Raw genomic sequence first — 13,608 nt, forward strand, 5'->3', positions numbered from 1 at the left:
ATCCACCCACTCCCACAGACAGTCAGACAGATGCCAGAGTCAGCAGCAATCATGGCACCTTGTAGTTTTCATTAATATCTTGCTGTTGGCTAATACTAATATTAATGCCATTTGTTAAGTGTTCAAAAAGCTGGGCAGGAACAAGCTGGTAAAAAAGGGAACCGTACAGATGTTTTATTTATTACTAGTATAGATAAATATACCAGTTCTCCAAAAAGAGAAACGTGTTCAGAGAGAATATAATTTATAAGCTGAATGAACAGACTCTTCTATGTTAATTCTTCCCACAGGCAGTGCGTCATATGTTCAGAATCCGTAACTGTTGATAAAAGCGGCAAATGAAGCGCACTACGAGGCAAAGCACAACTCCTTTGAACAAACGTACCCACTCGCATCTAAATGAAGACACAGAAAATAAACCTAAGAGCCCAAAATGATCAGAATCCCAACACATGAATTCACTGTCCAACAATGATGTTGCCAGAGAGAATAGAGCTGAAACAAGTGTTAATAACCATAGATAAAGCCCATGCTCACTGATTTCTCTTTTTAGAAGACAAAAACATAATATTGTGGCTTTTTGATTGACATCACTTCACACCTGAATGAACTGAATTTAAAGCTGCAGGACAATTCAGTGAAATAAATTTTTCTAAAATGAATTACTTTATTTTAAGATGCACATTCTTCAAAAGCTTTCTGTTATGTCAGTTATTCTTTAATCCAGCCATTATTTTACTTGAAATGAGAAGAACATTTATTTATGTATTATTTATAATCCATCCAGTTAAATTTGAAAACTGAGAATAATAGTTTGTTAAAATATAATTGATGTGTACTTTCTTTATTTGATTTGACAGTTGTTGACTACACAGAGACGTTGGTACTACTACTAGGCTTCTTGAATAAAAAAAAAATATATATATATATATTTATATATATGGCACTATGGAATTTTAGTTGAAGACCCCTGCTCTATAATCTTCCTCTATCACTTTTAAAACTTAATTACAACGCTGCAGGCCATTTCTCTCTCTCTCTCACACACACACACAAATCTGCTTCAAAATGAACACTTACAAATCAAAGTTTACTAGATCATGGGTCAATAAATGTGGTCAACACACGTCTCGCACTCTGTTCACTAATTAATTGAGATAAAAATAAAGAATAAATAAATAAAATTAATTTCTTCAGTAGCTTTGGAGAAGGATCAGCAGACAGTTATGGTTGTGATTATCTGCTCTCTAAAATAGTATTTCAGCAATTAAGGTGATTAGACAAATCGAGAACAATGAGAATCAATAATGATTACGCAACGTTTTGGGTTAAATCACTCGTCTTGGAAGCTTTATCATACTGTTGGAGAAATACATCACATCATGCAGAGTGACAGAAAGCCATTCTGTAGGAGGCATAATGTAGCAGAGAAGAGAATGGCAATGACTTCAGGTCACAGTGAGGTCATGAGGGGGTCGAGATAATGTATCATCCTACGGATGGTCATCTTTCATCTCAAGGCTCCAGGTAAAGTTGACTTCTGCTCTGAGGTCACACTGCCATCATAACAAGCTTTTAAACTGAGTGTGAAGGTTCATTTTTAACAGAAATATCTTAACAAAAACAATTGTAGCTCAAGGTAGCTTTACTGGCCTTCTCCCGGGCATTAAACCGCATCTCACCGTCGTAATCAGCTAATTAAGTTTGCTCAGTTTGCATCATGTGGCTGCAATACGACATGTCGGTCACATGATAACAGGTAACAGATAACATGATAATAGGTATATAGGGGGAGAATGTAACCTTCTGTCTCCTCCGCTTCCCCTCGGCACTTGGTACCACACCCGCTATTGATATGAAACTATCAAATCAATGATGTCTGAAGCACTGTAGACATTTCAGTAGACACATTCCTCCACAATGAACTTCATTGACGTTAACACGACACGTTAGATCATGTGTTATGTTATTTATGCGTCAGAGTAGGTGATTTTAGACTCTCGACATGGTCATAAAACTGAAAAAGAGGAAGAATGCCCCATTCAGGAACACGAAGCAGCCATCTGGTGCAAATCTGATGTAACTGCGCCCCTGTGGCTTCCAGTCAGCGAACGTCAAGAAACCGGAAACGGATGTGACGTCTGAAATACAGCTCCAGGACCGCGTTGGGTAAGTAGTCCGAGAAACGTTACTATGCTAGCATGATTATGTTGCTTTCCCTCCATTTTAAACTAAATTGGATGCACAACACGATTAACGGTGGTTAATATGCGCTATGATAGTTTACACAGCAGTGATGGAGCTGTAGCTCAAGCACATGCTTTCAAACACTGATGAAACCACTGCGCTAGCTAGCTAGCTTAGCTAACGTTAGATCGTTAATGTTTGCATTTAACAAAATGGCCAGTAGTGTCGTAGTTGTTTAACTAACTGGTGGTCGTATAACTGGTCGTGCATCTTACCATAAACCAGTTGTATGTTACCGAGTATGCTTAATTTGTCTGGCATTAGCAAGGTCAGCTAATTTTGCAGCTACACAGGCTTAATTTGATCCGTTTTCGCCACGAAAGTCAACTGCTGTATATTAGCTCAGTTAATCTAATAATAACCGGCTAGCTGACGTCAATACGCTTCTTAGCAGATGGCAATGCAACTAGTTTCTGACTTTAGTTATAAACTCACTTAGCAGTATGATTTAGGATGAATATCGCTAACTATGATTAGCCACGCGGGAAAACGCGATTTTATTTGTTGAGATTCACCAAAGTTAGTAACGTCACCAACATCCAAAGGAGACATTTAAACCAGAGCACCATGTTTTCTCTCCTCCAGATGCCTGTGTGATACAGAGATGAGCGGTGAGAACGTGAAGTTGTTTGTCGGGAATCTTCCTTTAGATGCAACTCACGACGAATTAACGAAGCTCTTTTCTCCATATGGAGAGATCAACACCTGCTCTTTGCTCAGACAGTACGCCTTCGTTACCCTGAAGGGAGAGGGGGCAGCAGACAGGTAACTGTTCATCACCACTATTAGATAGTAACTGTTCATCACCACTATTAGATAGTAACTGTTCATCACCACTATTAGATAGTAACTGTTCATCACCACTATTAGATAGTAACTGTTCATCACCACTATTAGACAGTAACTGTTCATCACCACTATAAGTCCAACTGTTACTCCAACACATTTAAACAGAAGGTAATTGCTCATCAGGTATCTTAGCGAGGTACATTATGAGTCCAGTATGCTATATTCCGCTAATGAGTACATTCAGTGAGTTTTGAACACATTCAATAGAAATATAGTTTTGCTTGCACTGCCAGTGTGTTTTTAAATAAAAAAGAAAATGTATGTGTTAATGATGATCTGTATTAATGGTAAAATGTACAAGTACAACTGATGATGATGCAAAGATATTTCTCATTCCTACTCTTACAGGGCCATACGACATCTTGATGGCAAAGAGTACAGAGGCCGGCCCTTGGTGGTCGAGGAGTCCCGTGCACGCCCACCAAACTCCACTAAAGTGTTTGTGGGGAACCTCGCCGCAACATGTTCAGCAGATGACCTGCACGGTTTGTTCTCAACCTTTGGAAGAGTTTTAGACTGCGACAAAGTCAAAGGTGAGTTAGAAACCCTGACACCAATACTTATTGTGAGGAAACATTTTGTGGAAGTGCTGATCTGTAATGTAACAACAATCTTCAGATTATCTTGTGTCATCAAGAAAGTTTTAATGGTCACATTTTTTAATAAATAGTGCTCAACAAAAAGTGACAATAACAATATGGGGTTGATGTGTTTTATTTTGAATCGGTGTCTCATGTTAACGCTGAGCTTCCTGTGTACTCTACAGCCAGATTATGCTCAAATGTCGGCTATGCCTTTGTGCATATGGAGAGGAAGGAGGAGGCCCTGGTGGCTATTGACGCACTCAACGGGACCATGTACAAGGGCCGTCAGTTGGCCGTAGAGCTGTCCAAAGCCCAACCTTTGATCAACCAGATTGCAATGGCTGGAAATTCAAACCACGGTGGTGTAACATGTAAAGATTAAGTTATCCATTTGTGTTTAACTGCATCATATTAAATGCTGAAAACAACTCCTGTTCTCATCATGTGTTGTTCTCCCTTTGCCTTGTAGGTGGCAGGGATGGTCTTCTTCCGCGACCACCTCCATCACAAGAGCACCAGCAGAGTCAAGCAGCCGTGCTAGCAGCAGCTGCAGCAGCCGCGGCTGGACTACCCATACAAGTCAGTTAATTCTCTAGCAGGGCATCCACTATCCGGGAAAACATCTAACTTATGATCTCTGAAAACCAAGCCCATGAGTTTATGAACAGTGACAAGCATTTGTCACTAGACTCACTTGAACCTGACTCTTACACTTTCGTTACCTGTAGTGTTTTATAGACAAATTAGGTTTGAGTATGTATTTTTGAATGCGTGCATCTCTCATCTGTCTTTTGTAGGTTCAACAAAGTGTCCATAACTCATTCTACAACACCAACGCCTTTGACCCCACCTACGCTGCTTTGAAGGGCATTACAAGCGCTAAAGGTGCAGATGGGGTGATATACGGTGCTCTAGCCAGCCAGGTATATGGGACTGTTGCTGACCAGGTGTATCAAGATATGGCCAATCACAATACTGCAGCTGTTGCCACTGTTGAAGAAGGAGATTCACAAAGCGGACCAGATCCAACAACGCTTTTCGAGGCAGCGAGAGCAAAGTTCTTTCAGGAGGGACAGAAGGTAGTAAAACTGTATAATGTTCTCCTCTGTTTATTTTTGTGCTGTACATTTATTTTCTGACATATTTTTTGAATTAAAGGTTCTGGCAGAGCAGCAGGCAGGGAGAAAGGCGGTGTCTGCCGACAGTGAGCGAGACCGCAGTCCAATCAGAGGAAACCGAGCCCCCCTCCTCCCTGACCCGGTTCCAGGTTCCTTCGGTCAGACACGACCCAAGCGCCGCGCCCTGCTGCCGACGCCACCTGGAGGACCCGAAGACGCCCCAGCTGCCACCAACACACCTGAAGCGTCAGATCCTATTGCTAGGTACACACAATACATTTTGATAAAAGATGGCAGCAGAAGGAAAAATAAGCATGTTTAGCCTGCTTCCACTTGCACATACTGTATAATAATAGTTTATCTACATCTCACTCGTGGCGCAACGGATCATAAAACTCACAATTGGGATTGTAACACGGATAGGCTCACAGATCGGGTTCGCACAAAAGAAAACATCTGGATCAGTGGGCCGTTACACCAGTGATTCTCAACTGGTGGGTCGCGGACCTGTTTTCAGTGGGTCGCGGGCCTTTGACTGACCAAAAAAAAAACTGATTTTATTTTGAAGGGCCTTTTTTGTGCAGCGGAATTATTCCAGCATTTACGGCACTTGTTCAGCGGTGCAGGAAAAACACCGACCATTGCGTTGTGAATCGCATCACGTGATCCAGCTCATCCAATCAAATACGGGTATTCTGACGAGTTTCCTGACTTGAGTGAGATGTACACACACAGTGACACACGGGGAGAGACGAGGAAATAGAAAGCAGAGCAGGACTGTTTAAGTGAGAGTTGTGAAAGTCAAATCATAGGACGATTTCCAAAAGAGAAAATTGGCCAGAGAGACGATAGGTGAATTCTTCCAATACTAAATTCTCTTTTTAGAAGATGAGAAAAATATAATATTGTGGCTTTTTCACTTCATCCTGAATGGACTGAATTTAAAGCTGCAGGGCATTTCAGTGAAAATAATTTTTCTAAAATTAATTTAGTTTTTTAATCCAGCCGTTATTTTACTTGAAATGAGAAGAACATTTATTCATGTATTTGTATGCATTATTTATAATCCATTCAGTTACATTTGAAAAATTTGAATAATATTTGTTAAAATATAATTGATGTGTACCGTAATTTCCGGACTATAGAGCGCACCTGCGTATAGGCCGCACCAGCTAATTTGTAAAAGAAAAAAATAATTTGCACATAGATAAGCGCACTTGTCTATAAGCCGCAGGTGTCCCCGTTGAACGGCAAGATGCTTTCAACAGTACTAAAGTTGTCTTCTTCTCTGAACATCATAACATGTCCGACTCGCTAGCTTCTAAGCTAATTTTAACATTACCGCCAATGGGGAAATGCTAATATATTTTCGTACATCTTTTCATGCTTCATACAGACATACTTGCATTACAGACTAAGGTCTCTCAAGGCTACCAAACGGAAGAAGTAAAACGAAGCAGCGTGTCTTCTCATTAGAATCTAAAAGCAACGAGGCAATAACTTGTTGTTGTAACTCATAGCTCTGAATAGCATTTATGGCTAACTGGCGTGGCCGCTTAATAGGGCTGATGACGCCGCTGGTCACGGCGCTCTCTAATCGCTGCCTGTTTGTTTTTTTCTGGGTACGGGTCACGTGATAGTGAGTGTGACGAATCAGGGACGGAGACGTCATGGCTGGTAATGACCAATCCAGTAGCGAGCACGGGTGTGGGCTCATGTCTTCTAACACGCATCCGTATCCGACTTTGGCGGCGCAAAGCTAGTTAGCCTATGAAAATCCATCAATTAGCCGCATTGTTGTAAAAGCCGCAGTCTCAAAGCGTGTGGGGAAAAAAAGTAGCGGCTTATATGCCGGAATTTACGGTACTTTCTTTATTTGATTTGGCAGTTGTTTACTACACAGTTACGTTACTACTACTAGACTTCTTGACTATAGACATACCCAAATTATATATAATTTGGGTCGTGTCTTGTCATTAAGGGGTGATGGTGGGTCCCGCAGCCAGACCAGTTGAGAACCACTGCGTTACACCACTACATAGCACTGATCAATAAATCATTATATTATTGTAGAATGCTTTATTAACATCAAACAAAAAAAAATACACATCCCTGTGTTCATTATTTCATGTGAGATGTGGTTTTTTGGCTAACATTTCTTTCTTTCCTTTCTTCTCTTAACCTCTTCTGTTGTAAACTGCACTCCAGGTCTTACACAGAGTACTACCAGCAAATGCATCAATACCAACAGTATCAACAGTACCAGCAGCAGTACCAGTACCTCCAGTATGCCTACACCAATCCTCCTCCTCCTCCCCCGCCTCCACCAGCCACCACACAGGCACAGGCCTCCACCACAGCGCCCCCGGGGACGTACTCGGCGCCCCCGACCTATGCAGCGCCGGGAGCCTACGCGCCGCCAGGAACGTACGACGCGGCAGGAAGTTACAACGCCTCATCCGGGAGCTACAATGCTACATCTGGGAACTACGACGCCTCGTCAGGAAGCTATGATGCATCTGGAGGCTACGGGGCACCCGGAGCATATGATTCATCGGGAGCTTACGCAGCAGCGGGAAGCTACTCCGCATCCACACCGTATGAGCAGACACCCGCACACGGGCAACCCATGCCCCAGCGCCATGATTACCCTTACCACACGCCAGAACCCCCTTATCGATAGTCCCACCCCCACACACTCCTTCCACACTGCAGATGTGTGTGTGTGCATGTGTATTTACATAAGGGACAGTGTAAACCAGTGAGGGAGCAAGGTTGTAATTCGAATGTAATTCAAGTCTGACGCATTTCCCCCTTTTTTCTCCATCCTAACCTAGTTTCTAACTAGCTTGCCCGTCGGTTGATGCCTGTGTGGCGTAGTGGGACAGTTCATTTTGTGGTGGTGTCAAGCGTTCACACTTTCTGTTCGACGATGTGAGGCACAGCTGGTTGGATGTTCAAAGAGGCTTAAATGTTTCTTGGGATGAAGTTGTACTCCGAGGCCAGGGTAGGATATCGTAGGAGAAGCTTTTTGTTTGTACTTAATCGAGGCCTTTTATATACTCTACATAAACATGTGCAGGAACATAAGCAGTCCAAATCACACATTTCAAATGTAATACGCTGATAAATTACTAAATAGCTATAAAAACATACTCCAATCATTTAAACAAAAATAATATTATCCATCGGCCTTTCTGGCCTCTTTACAAGATGCACCAGGCTTGCAGTATTCTTTTAAATCTCATTTTTCAGAGGTCCGCGTGTCCTTATGATAACAATTTTATAATATAAATCCAAACGCAAGCACTAGTGTTGGCGTCGGAACATCCTGTGTGGAGTATGTAAGAGGCCTCTGTTTGAATACAGCTGCATTGACCTTTTTTACAACAGCCAGTCTGTTCGTCCAGACATTGAACCGCCCGATTGGTTAATACGTGTCGACTATAAGAGACGGCAGAAGAAGTGAAACGGAGCGTTGCTTCAGCCAGCTTTTTGTTGCCTTTACTGTGGAACCGTCCGTTTGTGAAGATGGAGAATGTTTGTTAATTGACCGGCTTTGTGTTGTGGTTCAGGCTGGCTTCAGTGAAGGACTCTCACTCAAAGTGACTGTGTCAGTTTTGTCCTCTATTTTGGATCATGTAAATCTTTGATATGGCAAAGTATTAGACGGATAATTGCAAATTCGTTAGACGGTCACTTAGGTTCTGTTGCAACCCAATTAACTGGGTGATTTGGAGATTGCATTTTGCCAGCTGGCATTAAAGTTTACCTGAGGCAAACTGTTTTCAAGGTGTGAAGAATTATTACAGAGTACATTTATAGTCAAACAGTCTGATTAGGCATACGTTCAGTTTGATAGTCTCATGGGTTAGCCGGGTGTGAACATCATACATATACATTTTCAGCGATTCAATTAAAGTATGAGTCCGGGCTCTCTGTATTTTCTCGAGGTATACACAAACTCAGGAGTTAAATGTATCCTGTCACGTCGGTGTTTACCTCTAAAACACTAGAACAGAATCATTAAGTCATCTGTACTCATTCAAATTTCTTTTTTTCTATTTCATATTGTGTTGAATTGCGAATCAGGCCGTTTGTGAAGCAACCCTGAAGCCCGATGGTTGAGGTCGTACTTTCACTGAATGGTATTGAACCGGTGTGGCATGTGAGCGTGTATATATGAGCTTAACGTGCTGTGAAATCAGAACATGGCATTCGATCTTGGAAGTGCGGTTCCCAAAAGAATGGGATCTATCTGTGATTCACCATTTCAGCTGAGGGCAGGTGCAAGTGTGTTTTTGTTTTTGCTAAATGCAGTGGCGTGTTGCTGATGTGAATAGCGTAGGGTTATTGACTGAGTGGACACGAGGTGACAGTGCTGCAGGTGAATATGAGGGCGGTTTTGGATTTAGTAAAGGCCGCTGACCTTTCCTTTTCCCTCTTCTGATCTCTCCAGAGTCACACGCCTCTGCATTCACACCACGCCATCTCCACACTTTATCTCTAGATGTATTTTAACTGGGTTCATTGCATTTTGCTCATGTAAAGCAGGCCACACGTGCAAATGATACTAATGCACACCCAATTCCATCAGTATTGTTTGACTGACAGTAGAAGTTCCGTTCCGTGATTGTACCACACCCTAGATCCTCATCTTATGTCTCATTCGCCACCTGAGTTGGTAGTGCTGTGTTAGGTTTTCAGTGACACATAGCCTCTCTAAATTTCAACATTATTCCACCGTCTCCATTTGAACTGTTAGTTGCATGCCTTGTTGTTGCTGCTGCTCCAGCCACCTTCTTCCTCTTGCTGATTATTGCAGCTAGAGTGGGAGGGAGCCAAACTGAGCCCTTGCCCTGGACGTACGGCACACGCAGCTGTAGCGTGGGATGGGGAAAACAGCAGCGTTAGGCCTGAAACTGCTGTGGACGATGGGGTGTCCCCCCACTAAGGTAAACACTCAGACCACACACTCCTGCCCCTCCCTGAAAACACCCATACACACTCTCAAACACAATCGCACACACACATGCACCTATATCCATTTATTCCTCCCCTGTCTTCGGGGAGTTTTATTTGCCAGGATTTCAGATTAATCTGGCATCCTTTTTTTGAGGAGGGATCAACTTTTTCCTGCTTTTGATTTTCCTGGTTGTATCCCTGCAATCACCCCCCCCCCCCCCCCCCCCCCCCAACAACATACTCTGCTCCTACATTCCTGCTCCTGACATACTGACCGCTCACACACACCAGATGCAGACACGTATATCGTCTTGTAGTCCAAATCTGAAGCAGGCACGTTGTTAGTTACCCGTACCTAACAGCCTGCCATTCAAGAGTACCAGGCAATCACAGCCACAGCTGGACGTGGGACATTTAGGTAGGATGGGTTGTGTTAGTTTTTGTAAATGTGCCCTTGGGGCCACTTTTGGGATAAAGTGCCTTGCGTAAGAGCACATCGGTAGGCCCTTCATTTCAGAGTTGAATTACCTGGCTCAGGATCGGTTGCTGATTCAACGCTCGACTCCCCTTCTCCCCCCAAACAGCGATTTTTGATGCCACATTCAACTTGTATGAATGATGATGAACACAAATATCATTTTGTTTTAAATTACATTTTGTCCTATGTTCTTTGAAATGTTTAATTATCAATAAATGATTTGAATTGAACTGTGGCTTCTCTGTGTGAATATTTAAAGACGCTTATGAATCAGCTAATGTGTTATTACTTTTAAAGTTTGTTATTGTTAGTCAGCATTAGCTGTTGTATTATAACGGTATCTAATCTTCTTGGGGTCCCTGAGTGTTTGTGGAGGATTCACCAAATAACTTTAAAAGCTCAGCATCAGATGACGTTTTATTCCATTTTCTTAAAACATCAACCTATGCTTTTAAAATAAAAAAAACAATAATTTGATAACAATCCAAACCTGTTGATAATCCAAAAAAATAAAATGAGAAGACTTTGAATGTATGGAACCTCATTCCCTGCTTACAAGACATTTCATGGACACTGCTGAGATTCATGCCCTCAACAACAATGAACAGTTTACAGATGGACACTAGAGCACGGGGTGAGTGGAGTGGATGCAGTATACACAATGCTGAGGGTATACTGAGGTAATGTGGTGAGGAGGCCTATGCACCTAAATGGACGAAGGATCGAGCGTGAAACCGCGAAGACGTCATGCACCTTTTCACTGGCAAAACACGGGAATGCAGTTTCTACTCGAACACGCAAGTCTGGTTTCCAGCCGCCAGATTAGTCTGAAGTAGCTTCAGTGGCGAATACAACGGTCTTTATTTTGTAGACGGACGGCTGATAATGGTGTTGGGAGTGTTCCACTGTGGATGCAACTAGAAGCTAACCTCCGATGTCCTTTTTGTAAAGTTAGAGTGCAGGTAGAAGTATTGTGTGCGTTGATAGTTTACGTAGATACTGGGGCTGTTTCAGTCCGTTATCAGACTTCAATGTGAGAGAGAGCAACACTTCCCTGGACACTCAACTGATGAAGCAGGTTTTCTCAAAGTCTGAGAAACTAGTCTGAGAATGTTTTTAGGAAATCTAACCCCAGATTTAAAAACTACAACTTTTAGTTTTGCTTTATAGCTTTTATGCTGTGGCTCTTACTGACTATTATTGACTTTAGTAGGTTAAAATTAAGGATAATTAAACTGAGGCACAACAAATAAAGTGTACAGAGACATGGCTTTTTTTTTTACCCATCTGCAGTGAGGTTAAAATAAAGATGCCATATATCTCTAAACTCCTGTCCAAGTCTGTCCACTTTCTGGGCCTGCTAATGCCGAAATTATCTCAAAAATATGGTTGAAGCTTCCGGTGAATCCAAGCCTGGTTTCAGGAAACCAGCCTGTGCTTTGAGAGGATGACTGGGAAAGAATAAGTCCAGTTGATGGCAACAGACGGGGACAAGACTGGGCAAACACGTTAAAAACACCACACATTGTTGACCGGACCAAACACATAGTACAGTACTTTGACTTTCAATCACAACCTCCCATGATGCTGCTGGCATAGTATGAAAAAGGAGCGAGCATTCGAACACGTATTGAAAATAGCAACGTTTTAATAAAGAGCGATTTTACAAGACTGCAATGTCTAGCTTGCTCGGTGATAACTGGCATTGACATCCATGGTGTTTTACAAAGGTGCAGTTATGGTAACTGGGTTTGAAGTTTGATGGGTTGCTTGCAAGTTGCATTTCTGCATGCGAGGCAGCCTTCAAACGGTTACGGGACCCTACATTGTAAAACAGTTGATTATGAATGTCAATGAACGTTCGTGTCAAGAGGGTAAGTAAAAAAAAATCTCATGGAGAAATTTCCTTCACGTTTTCCAAACACACCGGTAAGTGAGAGTTCACACAATGGTCATGCTTTTACCGGGCACACGAGCCAATAAAATGACGACACTTAATCATGCAAAAGAAGACAAAGTTCTTTGTCTCTAAAAAATAAAAGAACACAAAAAATCTTTTGAGTTCTGATATCATCCATCCGTAGTGGCCTTGAATAAGAAGAAGCTGCGCTTTGATGATGACTTTGGTGCAAAAAAATGTTCCTGTTTCGAAGAGGACAGACCCTGTCCTGTCCACTTCCTCGATGAAGACACTCTTGGTATAGACCAGTTGTGATAGTTTACCCATGACCTCCCATCTCCCCTCGACTCCACCCACTTCCTCCTCGAGATGGACACAAACATCACAAACATCAAACCCACCCTCCCGCACATCCCTGGATGATGACACCTTCAAAATACAACCATTCAAACACAGATACAGCAATAAATTGTCCCACGTACAGTACGTCATCCAATGGGGCTTCGATCACTTTTACAGAGAGAGCACGTCTAAAAACACACGAACGGCATTTCCTACATACAGAGGACACAGTAACAGTCAGAGGTTGGCCCGGGATGGATGGAGCTGCGTCGTGGGGGTGAAGTGCACAGTGAAAAGAGCATTCAGCTGACTTGAGAAAGACAAACCACTGGGATGAGGAGTAATGGTAGAGAGTGAAACGGCCTCTTGTTGAGAAACCTCAGAGAATATCCGCCTGCTTGGTGGCGATTTCTAACTGAAGTCTCTCTCTGCTGGTCGTAGAGTCGTAGCCGCAGGGCGATTGGTCTTTTACAGTTCAAGGTTGAATCCGAACCATACAGGAACCACAAGCGTGTGCAAGCTCCGGCTCTCCGATTCACTTTTGAGATTCCAGGGCCGATGACTTCGGGGCCTTTTCTTCTTTTTTTTTTGCGTTGTTTTCATCAGACGAGTGATCCTTGGAACCACCTTAATGTGATGCGGGGGTTGTACAGACTGAGGCACGGCCACAATAACACTCACTGCTAAGTCGTGCACACTACCAGCTCACTAGAGACCTTTCGTCTCTAACCGAGGAGCTCGACCCTGTTGATCTCTATGGGAAGGCATGTGCACACAAACACACACATACAGTACATGTACATAGAACAGACACAATCAATAGAAAACAACTTCATCCCCAATCGATTATTGCCCCTTTCAACTGTACATCCCAGCAATGATTTTAGGTTTTTGTGCAGCAGAGCGTGGTCCCCTCTTCGAAGGTTTGTGCTATATATATATAAATGTATGTCGTCTGTCTGTGGGTCTAACGTGACCTTGGGTCTGCCAGAAAAGCCACATTAACATTTAACGTCTCATTAGAGCCTCCCGTGTCTGGCTGTCTGAATTAATCTGTGTGTCGTCACTGCATTACTCGGGTCGTGATCAACAGACGTTACCCTCGGTCGCTTTACGGCGGTCTGG

The 13,608-nt window shown here is 42.7% G+C and overlaps 1 protein-coding gene across 2 annotated transcripts; it reads left to right on the forward strand.

The window, feature by feature from the left end:
• Nucleotides 1–2,147: 2,147 nt before the first annotated feature.
• Nucleotides 2,148–10,465, forward strand: rbm14a (RNA binding motif protein 14a). 2 transcript variants are annotated; one of them, XM_079283800.1, is made up of 8 exons: nt 2,148–2,169; nt 2,833–3,012; nt 3,445–3,629; nt 3,863–4,051; nt 4,150–4,259; nt 4,478–4,759; nt 4,839–5,062; nt 7,007–10,465. In XM_079283800.1, the coding sequence occupies exons 2-8, from the start codon at nt 2,852–2,854 to the stop codon at nt 7,479–7,481; spliced, it is 1,626 nt and encodes a 541-aa protein (XP_079139926.1). In that variant the 5' UTR covers nt 2,148–2,169; nt 2,833–2,851; the 3' UTR covers nt 7,482–10,465. The 2 variants fall into 2 exon arrangements, with proteins under 2 accessions (XP_079139926.1, XP_079139927.1); XM_079283801.1 differs by having other exon boundaries at nt 3,863–4,039.
• The last annotated feature ends 3,143 nt before the right edge of the window (nt 10,466–13,608 follow it).

Source organism: Melanostigma gelatinosum (assembly GCF_949748355.1).
Source record: "Melanostigma gelatinosum genome assembly, chromosome: 14".
Lineage (NCBI taxonomy): Eukaryota > Metazoa > Chordata > Actinopteri > Perciformes > Zoarcidae > Melanostigma > Melanostigma gelatinosum.

Bases quoted from the DNA above. Each gene is read 5' to 3' on its own strand.
- rbm14a (XM_079283800.1), top strand. From the start codon at position 2,852: ATGAGCGGTGAGAACGTGAAGTTGTTTGTCGGGAATCTTCCTTTAGAT. The intron at 3,630-3,862 runs GTGAGTTAGAAA...TGTACTCTACAG, and splicing joins AGACTGCGACAAAGTCAAAG to CCAGATTATGCTCAAATGTC. The intron at 4,760-4,838 runs GTAGTAAAACTG...TTTGAATTAAAG, and splicing joins TCTTTCAGGAGGGACAGAAG to GTTCTGGCAGAGCAGCAGGC.